At 35.6% G+C, this 11,242-nt stretch overlaps 1 protein-coding gene across 3 annotated transcripts; it reads left to right on the top strand.

Moving 5' to 3' along the window:
- Positions 1 to 147: 147 nt before the first annotated feature.
- LOC110818982 (transcription factor bHLH18-like) lies at positions 148 to 3,483 on the top strand. 3 transcript variants are annotated; one of them, XM_022048045.2, is made up of 5 exons: positions 148 to 417; positions 935 to 983; positions 1,099 to 1,656; positions 2,059 to 2,436; positions 2,855 to 3,483. In XM_022048045.2, the coding sequence occupies exons 2-5, from the start codon at positions 948 to 950 to the stop codon at positions 2,927 to 2,929; spliced, it is 1,047 nt and encodes a 348-aa protein (XP_021903737.1). In that variant the 5' UTR covers positions 148 to 417; positions 935 to 947; the 3' UTR covers positions 2,930 to 3,483. The 3 variants fall into 3 exon arrangements, with proteins under 3 accessions (XP_021903737.1, XP_088062342.1, XP_021903738.1); XM_088206216.1 differs by lacking the exon at positions 148 to 417 and adding an exon at positions 447 to 661 and having other exon boundaries at positions 2,954 to 3,483; XM_022048046.2 differs by lacking the exon at positions 148 to 417 and adding an exon at positions 449 to 661.
- Positions 3,484 to 11,242: the final 7,759 nt, after the last annotated feature.

Raw genomic sequence — 11,242 nt, forward strand, 5'->3', positions numbered from 1 at the left:
ATTTTAAGAGCTTTTCTCTTGTAACCTGCATTATTTTATTTAAACTGAATTAAGTCCAAATTAATAAATAAATCTAACATAAGTTTCTAAATTTGTTCAGAAGTTATAAAAAAAAAAATTCAAATCAATTTTTGCTTGAGGCAGATAAGTCTTCATTAACCTGTCCTGATCCTTGCTCAGACATGGGTTAGCTTACTGAACTCTTGAGTGATATACTATGTTGACTTTTCTGGAGAATATGTGTGTGTATATATCTATACGTTTGTGAACAAATATTGAAAAGAGGAAGGGAAATCGGCGTTATTTGTCGGGTCGAAACTTTTTCTTTTAATCAACCAACCTACCTTAAGGGAAATTTCAACATCTAGTTGGTGATGATCCTGCAAGAAAGTCTACAAAACAACAAAAAAGAAACAGGTGACTTGTTAAGCAATTAATTTTGTCAGCAAAGACAGGCAATTATGATTTAATATCACTGTTGTTTTGCCAATTTAGAATTTAATCCACCCATCAAAATTTTTATTCTTAATTCCCTTGAGACAAGGAAACCATGATGGTTTAACAACTATAAATAAAGAAAGTTTTGAGGTAACCCCCCCAAAAAAATAAATAAATCTCCTTGTTTGGTGGGGATTTAGGGAAAATAATCATTGAAACAAAGGTGAGGTTTCTTCACTATCATATCATGCTGCTTCTGTTTTGAGAATCTACGGGACTGTTCTTTAGATAGTTCACCTATCTCATTTGGGTTCTTAGAATTACATAACATCTTCCATGTCCTTAATGTGTTTGATGATATGTTTGTTAGAAGAAGAAATAAAAAAAAAAATGATCTTGATCATGAATTTTTCTGAACTTTGTTGCCTCTTTGTGTTCATCATGCTTAATTCATTATTAAATTTTACTCCATTTGATTACATTATAACTTGTTTAGGTGGATATCTTCAATGGAGAAATCATCTAGTAGTGGCTTATTTGAATTGGTGAGTGTCTTTTTCCAACAATTGTTTTGGGCACTACTTTTTATCTTTACAATTTCAAGAGGTTCTTGTGGTACTGTTAGAAATTTCAAGCTTAGAGAATTACTTGCAATCACAGGGAATAGAGGACTGTGGTTTTATTCATCAATGGCAAATGAACCCTCTAGATGAGCTGAGCATACTGCCATCAACAGCTGCTTTTGAAGAGAATTTGCAGCAGTACTCCTGCACTTTCCAAGCTTTCAATCTCAGACCTTCTGCTAATACTTATAACAATGGCATTGATAGACCCTCGAAACAACTGAAATCCAACAATTGGAATTCAAGTAAACCTTATCTCACATCAATCCCACAAGCTGCTGTGTCTCAAAATAGTGCTACTCTTTCCTTTGCCAATGCTAATAATCAAGTGATGAGCTTTATGAAGCCTAAGGAGGAGGCTGCAATTTGTGCGGAAAACATTCATATCCTGCCTGCTGATATACTGGCTTCTCAAGGTTCCTTTCGGAAACAAAACCATGCATTCAAGGCTTGCCAGGGAAGTAGTAACAAGAGTAGCACAAACACTGCTAGGCTTTCTCAAACACAGGATCATATTATGGCAGAAAGGAAGCGCCGGGAGAAGCTCAGCCAGAGATTCATAGCCTTGTCTGCTATAATTCCTGGCCTTAAAAAGGTAAGAAATCTTTTCCTTCCATCTTATTTTCTCCAATCAATTAAGAATATAAAAAAAATATATAATTTTATATTATCTTAAGCTTTTATAAAAGTTGATTATATCTTAATTATTTGAGATAATGTAAGGGTTAGATGTTATTAGTTTAAATATTGATAATATCTTCATCCCTCTGTTATTCACTTTTTATTATTTGTTTGCCCATCAATTGACTTTCTTATCGCCATAGGTGTACTAAGAAGATGGCATGGATACTTAGTTTTGTCATTTTCTACCAGTTTAAAGTTTTAGAAAAAAATTTCACAATCAATTTTTTAAGAGTTTTCAAATGATCTTAATGTTTAAGATTACTTCTCCCATATGATTTTCTGGTAGTCCTTAGAAAGTTGATTCACATGGCAGATGGACAAGGCTTCGGTTCTTGGAGATGCTATCAAGTATTTGAAGCAACTGCAGGAGAGAGTGAAGATTCTGGAGGAAGATACCAGGAAGAAAACCATAGAATCAGTAATCTTTGTAAAGAAATCTCAATTGTCAATGGAGAGTGATCAAAACTCTTTCTCAGACGAAAATTTCTCAAGTTGTCCCTATGATGAGCCACTGCCAGAGATTGAAGTCAGGTTTTGTGATAAGAATGTTCTGATTAGAATCCACTGTGAAAAGAGAAAAGGAGTCCTGGAGAAAACAATTGCTGAAGTTGAGAAGATCCACCTCACAATCATCAATAGCAGTCTCATGACATTTGGTAGCTCAGCTCTTGATGTTACAATTATTGCCCAGGTAATAATATAGTATGCCTTATAATTAACCTGCAATTGCATATGGTAATACATAGTTTTCAAATCTTCAAAATCTTTTGGACATTGAATTAGGCTATGGCCCCAGTGCCAGTTGTTTCTCAACCAAACAGCCAAGTCTTAAGTCTTAACCTGCAGTTGGACTAAGTTTCTATTGGTGGTCTTGGTCCTCATACCCTACTGACTTGCATAATTGGAAACTGAAAAGGAAAAAACAAATCCAGTTTATGGGTCTTTGTGGGTCTTAAATTGAAAACTGATTAGAATGGAAACTTTTTAAAATTTTTTATTGAAACTAAAACGAAAGAGAATATACCAGAGTCTGGACTGGAAATACTTGAAGTATTGTTGTTATGAGATGCTGAAAAAAACCCATTGATGGTAATCAATTTATTATGCAGATGGATGTGGAATTCAAAATGAGTGTCAAGGATCTCGTGAAGCATCTAAGATCAGTCTTTGAATTGTTGAAGTGATAGTCCTGTCTGTTTCTGTACTAGGCCTGAAAGCTTCTCAAAACCAAGAATAAAGTTGGATTAATCCTCATACAAGTCCTGTAGAGTTGCTGCACCAATCACCATGACAGATGTAGAAATTGAAGCTTGTTTGCCGTGAGTTCCATTTTTCAGGAGGGTTTCTTTGAAGAAGATTTCTTCTTTGTTTTTTCCATGGTTAATTAAATTGTTAATTACCATGTTCAACTTATCACCTGTTTAAAGTAGTGGTGATCTCACAGCTTGTATCTTGCTTTTTTTGGAAGGTTGGACCAGGTGATATCTGTATTTTGTCCCTCTTTCTTTTTCCTCCTCAAGAGTTTGTGAAAGAGGGAAGAATGATGTTTTAGCAGTGGTGTCGGGTAAAAACAGGGCTTTCTTCTCCAGCAGTTTGTTTGCTCTGTGTTGTTTTAGAAGTACCTTTAGGATTGAGATTCTGTTTTTGTACCTCTTTTTCTTTAAATTTTTTTGGGTTACCTCAATGAAATAATTTATTTAATATATTTTAATTATAAAATTTCAATAATTAAATGACATATACTTACTAATAACGACATAATTAATAATATAAAAATTTTCTAAGAACATACATAATAGATATGTATAGTTTAACTCCAAATTTACACTTTTATATAAAAAAGTGAAAGAACAAATAACACATGAGTCCTAATTTTCTAATAATCTAGTGAAATTTTATAAAATATCTAAACAAATAGTTAAGCATAATTAAAAAATTATAAATATTAATATAAATAAAATATAATTTAAAAAATTGACATAAATATACTTGATAATAAATATAAAATAATATTATAAACAATATCAAACATTTTTCAATTAACTTTGTTAATTTAAGTAGAGTTAAATATAAAAAATAAAATTTATATTAATCATACATGCAATGGAAGAGTACCTTTCCTCCATTCCCATCTCTGCCTTGTAGTACTAAATAATTTTATGTAACATCCCGAGTCGAAAACTTAGCTTAAAATGATGCAATTTATTTTTTAAAATAATAATAAAAAGTATAGGGTTTAATTTTAATTATTGTTTAAAAAATATATGTATTTTGAACAAAATTGAAAACAATTTTAAAGAAAATGGCGAAACTATAACTAAAAAAAGAATATATTTAAAAGAAAAATTTGAAAACAAACGTCAAATCGCAAAAAAGGGAAGTACAAGCCACGTAGAACAGTCACGTCAGCAGCACGATGAGTTAGGACGCACTGCGTAGCGGACACGCTGACATGGGCTCCACGTGGGCAATTCGCATGTTAGAGCAATCGAACGGCCCGTGTTCACTCTCGCATGCACAAATGGTCCAGATTGATTTTCCGGATAAGTGCAATTGAGCGGTCCACACGTCTTCTATCGAACGACCTAGATTTGTTTCCCTAATAAACAAGATCGAACAACTGAAGATGATCCACGCAGACCAGATAGACAGCCCAAATCGAGGGGAAGGGGGTATTTAAGCATCTCTTTAAACAAACTCTAACCCTAGTAGACACACACCTCGCCGTAAAAGAAGAAGAAGGGTGGCCGGAGAAGAAGCCCAGACACTAGAGGACGTCGGCGCCAGTGTGCTGGAAACTCAAAACACACTGGTGAGCACAATTTTTCTTCCTGCTCTTCCGGTTCACCACCCTTTAGCTGCCTAACATCTTTACGATGTAGGATAACCAAGAACAACCGCAACCCGTGAGGAAGGAACGATGGAGCTCAGCTGAGCCACTGCACTGAAAGGCTGAAACTGACAGTAAGTTTCTCTTTTTTCCCTCATTTCACCGAAAAATACCTCCTAACCATGATTTAAATATATTTTCACCAAGAACCATCTGAAAACAACCTGACCGAGAGAAAGAGCCATTAAAGAAAGAGGACTAAGTTGTGGAGAACGGCGGTGGTGCCGTGCCGAAACCCCAACCCGACCCCTGATGATATTTTTTGTTCTTTTTGTCATTCATCACGTCTTTTTACGTCATTTTGACATATGTTTTAATCTTATCAAGAAAATTCAAGAAATTTAAGAATCGGAAACCTTCAAGAAACTCAATGAAAAAGACAGTGTTCTGGACACCGACTTAGAGTAAGGATTCCTTACCATTTCCTCTATTACGGTTAAATTAAAGCTAAATTAATAATAAATAAAAAATTATAAGTAGTTAGCAATCCATTGATTATTAAATATATGTTGTCGATGGAGGCAGTAACCGATCAGTCTATGTTTGTCATCAGCTTATTTGTGTTATCTATTCGTTATTTTCATTCTCATTTTATCTTATTTGCTTATTTTTACTTCACTTCATTTTATTTTACTTTATTTTAATTTTAGTCTATTCAGTTGACCTAACCTGTTTCAATCTTTATTCTGTTATATCAGTTTAAAATTAATGTTTTAATCACGCTTCTTGAATCATTGGATTTTAGTTCATTTCGCTTCATTATTACATTTTGCTCCACCTTAATTGACCGTTTCGTTTTACTTTTCGTGCTATCGCAACGCATGATGTTTCTATTCTATTATGTTATTATATCTTATTTTTACTTACGGTTTTATCTTTTAACAAATATTGAAGCACAGATTTCGTTTTCTTGCATTTGTGAAATATAAGTCTTACACGTTATTGATGGCTAGATAATAATGGAAACTATGTATGTGTAAACTAACATTGTTAAATTAAAGGGCTTACCCAGTATCATGGGAAAAGGTGTAGGACCTGGTATATAGGATGAACCCTACCATGGACGCTGCTCTTAGCCGTATGGGGCTAAAAAGTCCCATACTAGGTAAGTTGGGAGTTTATAAGTGTTGCTTATACCATACGGGGTATTGATATGATTTTTAATTGTGGTGTCCATTACCGGACGGGATATGGGGACGATCGTTTGATTATAAAGAAAGTGTCTGCATCCATGTGTAGGGAAAGGTCAAAATGTTAGAGTAGTGATAGACTTGGTAAGAAATCCGACTCAGGAAAGATGTGAAGAATCAAACATTATACGTCTTTTGATATGTATACTATTATATTTGTTATGCTGGTTTTTATCTTAATGTATAATATTTGAGAAGTTACAGGTTAGTTGAGAAAATACTAATATTTTCAGTAAAACAAATAATGAATGTACTAGTATCCAAGTTTTATTTAAAATGTGCTCTATTGGTTGTTTTATTTTTTTACAACCGTTTGATTTTTTATATTAGTGGTAAAACATTGATATTTTTACTGAGTTACTGTAGCTCACCAATTTCTTACTAATCATTTCAGATCGGGACGATCAAGACCCATATCCTGAACAGAAAGAGACCAGTTAAAGAATTACCTCTTCCACTTCACCAGTTTTGAGTAGAGGGTAACTAGAATTATTTTTTTCTATATTCTTTCTGTCTAAGTTTCAAAAGTATTTTCATAACTCTATTGGACATTTCAAGTAACGTGAAAGGAATGTAACCTAAAAATATTAATTGCTTCCCCTAAAATACTAAATTTTAATATTGTCATTTTACTATTACTAAGTAATACTGTAATACCCGAGCCGAAAATTTGGTCCATGATTAATTTTAACATTCCAAAAAGTATAAAAAATTTATTTTTAAAATTAATAAATTTTAATTTAATGTGAAATTATAAAAAATATATTAGGGATGAAATTAAAAATAATTTTTGAAAAAATTGGTGAAAATTTGGGTTCGAATGGTGTTTTTGAAAAAAAAATCAGAAACTGGGGGTCAAAATGCAAATAAAAAAAATTGACCACGTAGAACCGCTCAGTTAGTAGCCTCGACGAATCGGAGTGCACCGCATGGTAAAGCACGATAACTCGGTGCCATGTGGGAGGCCAAGTTGGCGATCTGCGTGCCCCACGATCAGACGACTCAGAAGCGATCGTGCGCGCGTGGACGGTTCAGATCCGTTTCCCCCTTAGGCGCGATCGGATGATCGAGATCAAATGCGATGAATAGTACAGATTTGTTTCCTCCTTAGGCGCAATCGAATGGTCTACATCAAATGCGATAAATGGTCCAGATTAACGCGAGATGAGTATAAATACTTTCACATCACACTGAACCTAAACCCTAGCCACCAGCCTCCTGACAAAGAAGAAGAATCAGTCGCTGGAGAAGGAAGCCGACCATCGACCACCGCTACACCAGAGCCACCTACGACTGCCAAAATGGTAAAATTTCTCCTACCCTCTTGAAATTTGATTCCAAGCAACCTTGTGGCCATATCGGAGCAAAACAAATAGTGGGTGAGCCAGAAACCGCGGGTGAAGCCCGATGGAGCCGTCCTGGACAAAACCTGCAACCTCCTCCGATGAGCTCCTTCTCGTTTCCAGTTTCGTGTAATTTTTTTACCGTTGTGTTTACTGTTATGTTTTCTACAGGTTGACCGAAGAAAAACTCTTAACCGCGAATGTGAGCCAGCAGAGCCGCCGCACCCGAAAAACTCCACTACCGGTAGGTTTTTATTTTCTGATATTTTCGACCAACCGAGACTCTCTAACATATTTTTTCGTATGGATATGAATAAAATCGCTCGAAATCGGCCAAAACTGACCAAAAATGGCTAGGCCAAGGTAAACAGCAACAGCGGGCGGTGGTGCCGTCGCTGGAGCATGGCGGTGTCGCCGTATTAGAACCCCAAAATTGGCCAGAAAGGATTTTTAATACCGATTTTTAATTTTTGGGATATTTTTAGGTACGTGAAGTGTATTTTAATCTCTGCAGGAAATTCAAAAAATTCGGGGACTGCCAGTAAATGCAGTAGAATGTTCAGTATTTCGGACATCGATTTGGGTAAGAATCTATCACCTTATTCCCTGTTATGGAATTGAAGCTTAATAATCAATAATATAGTATTTTGTAAAATTTAAAAAAATTTAAAAATAATTACAGGTCACTAATGGAACTGGATTCGATTAGTTATTTATTTATCTTGTTTAACTGATTATTTAATTTTATAGCTTTAATACATTATAATATATTAGAATAGTTAAATGATTCAATTGTACTTTCTTGATGCATATATCACTTGTCTTGTATAATTTGCGATTAATTTATAAAATTTGAAATTAATATGCAAATGAAAAATTGTTTGGTTATGTGAATAAATGAATGGTTGTCTTACTAGATATCCTGGGAGATGGTGGACGGATCGGGTATTTAGGGAACCTTATCGTGAATGTTACCTCATATCGGATGGGGTAATCGAGGGATGATATTTTTGGCGCTCATACCGGATGGGGTATGGGGTATGGGGTATGGGGACGGCCCGATTTACCCTCATACTAGATGGGGCATCGAGAAATGATATTTTTGGCGCTCATATCAGATAAGGTATTGGGACTGCCGGTTAGTTGATAAGTTTAGATATTAGGTTCATGTATAGTGGAACACCCCTATAGACCCAGGGATATCAATAAGCAAAATAAAAAAGAGAAAGTTGTTATTCTTACTCACTTGAATATGAGATCATAATATTAATTGAGTTATTGTCTTCACAGGTTAATTTTGAAAATATCGCAACGGTAAGTATGCAATAAATGATTTTTTTTATGATAAATGAATTTACTTAAATTAAGAGTTCTATTGGTTACTTTTATGATTTTTTCCAACCTTCGATTATTGTATCGGTGAGTAGTGTAATATTCTTATTGGGGTAGTGTAGTTCATCCCCTCCCCTATTAACTATTTCAGATCAAGAAGATTAAGATCCAGATTTTAATCAACAGTAAGGGTGTGAGTAGGTGTCCCCTCGAATCCTATCAAAAGCTAATGGAGGTTAACCTCCCAACAATATTTATTTACTATTTTCATATGTTATTACATTTTTTATTTTATGAACGGCTGTAAAAGGGACATTTCTGTAGTCCTATTCGGCATGCTAATTTATGTGTAAGGAATGTAAACCCTAACGTTTTTATATATTTTTGCATTTAAATTATAATTTTATTTTATCCAAGGTTTTGGGTCTTTACAGTTGGTATCAGAGTCACGTTTCTTAAAACTATTCCTTACACAAAGACCTAAGAAAACACCAAAAAAATAAATTATCGCTCAACCATTCCTTGTGAAATGCAAGTACAGATAAATAAAGAGAAGAAGACCCCTACTAAACTGAGCAACTTGGGAGGGTTCGGTTCGAAAGGATATTGACCGACTATTTAAAATGTTGGAGAGACTCATCGCTTCTCAACAAGCCCGAGAGGAAAGGAAAGAGCTACTGACCCTCCCTCACTATCACAGTTTGAGCCACCCCTGCAGCAGGAGGATCCTGAGCCACCCCCGTACAACCCAGATCCTCCATAGTATTACCTGGCATCACCACAGTACAATCTGGTGCCTCCTCCGTATCATCTAGTACCACCATAGGGCCATCTGGTCCCTCCCTTGCATAATCTAGTCTTTTCATGGGACACAGTTCCACCCATGATGGACCCAGGGTACATTGAGAGGTACAAAAGACTAAATTCATCTACTTTTGTAGGGGCATCCTTCTTTGAAGAGGCTGAGTATTGATTAGCTGAGACATAAAAGGTTTTCATGACTTTTGGGGTGGTTCTGAAATAGAGAGTTATACTTACCATCTACATGCTGGTGCGAGATGCAGGTCACTAGTGGCAGCTCAAGCAGGCCACCATGCCCATTCCAATCACTTGGGAACAATTCCTGATGGCCTTCAATGTAGAGTACCTCCCAGAGCATCTCCGACGTCTAAAAGAGATGAAGTTTGCACAATTAGTTCATGGTGATATGACTGTGTTAGAATATGCTTGAAATTTCTTAGAGTTGGGTCGGTATTCCCTTGAGAGCATGATGGATGAAGGCATAAAGATAAGGAAGTTTGAGTAAGGCTTCCGTCTTGAGATTAGACAGCAACTGTATATATTCAAGCTCAGTACTTACTCAACCGTTCTGGCTAAGACATAGCTAGTGGAGAGGAACCTTCGCATTTCCTCCAGCAATGGAGAAACTCAGGCCCCTGGTTTCACACTACAGACCAGCACCCACTGCACCTTTTTAACAGAATAAGAGATTTAGGCTAGTGGCTCAGGCTCCTCCTCATATTCCGGTAACAGAACGCGGTAGGACTTACCATCACTGTGGCAAGAATCATGGGGACTGACCCTTCTATCACCTCAACAATACTTACTGTATATGTGGGAGTGCCCAGCACTACACGAGAGAGTGCCCGAGGAATCAAAATTAGGTCAGCCCTCTTATTTAGGTCAGAGCTGACAACCTCATTCAGTAAGATGCAGAAGCCAACCCAGACGTGATATATGGTACGTACACTATTTGTAATCATCTTGCACATATTTTGATTGATACTAGCACCTCGCATTCATTTGTCTCACATCCGTTTACACTAAATTTGAATGTATTACCTGAAAGACTTGATTCTGTGTTGTTTGTGTCTACTCCTAGGAGTAGGACACTAATGTGGGAGGTTATACACAGAGCCTATATAATAGATATAATAGATATGAAATTGAGTGTGGACCTAATAGAGATTGATATGAGAGACTTTGATGTAATCTTAGGAATGAACTAGCGGTATATCACACTACTGTAAATTATTTTCATAAGAAACTTGTATTCAACATTCCTAATGAAAAGTTATTTACAAATTAATAAAAATTTTAAATATTATTTTCTCATGAAAATTTTCCTATTATAAAGTGCTTTAACTCGACTGTTTTCTCTAACTGGGCAAACCTAAGAAAGAAATTTATATTCGAGAGATTTTAGTAGTTCGAGACTTTCCAGATGTATTTTCTAATGAACTACCCAGATTGCTAATTTATAAAAAAGTTGAATTCACCATAGATCTTCAGCCAGACACCCAACCTATATAAGTTTTTCCTTACCGCATGAGTCGTATTGAGATGGAAGAGTTGAGGAAACATATTAATGAATTGCAGGATAGTGAGTTCATCTAATATAGTGTATCCCATTAGAATGTTGGAGTCACATTTGCAAGGAAGGGGGATGGGATGTTAAGGTTATGTATTGACTACAGGGGATTGAATAAGGTCACGATCAAAGACAAGTACCCCCTCTCTAGGATTAATGACCTTTTTGATCAGTTGTAGGGTACTAAGGTATTCTCCAAAATATACATGCGTCTAGGTTATCACCAGATAAAAATTAAGGCAGAAGACATTCTCAAAACAGCTTTTTGAACTAGGTACGGATACTATGAGTTTCTAGTCAAGCTATTTGGGCTAACAAATGCACCAACCATCTTTATGGATTTGATGAACATGATTTTCAGATAATTTTTG

This window comes from Carica papaya, chromosome 6, assembly GCF_054855325.1.
Source record: "Carica papaya isolate Zhongbai chromosome 6, ASM5485532v1, whole genome shotgun sequence".
Taxonomy (NCBI): domain Eukaryota; kingdom Viridiplantae; phylum Streptophyta; class Magnoliopsida; order Brassicales; family Caricaceae; genus Carica; species Carica papaya.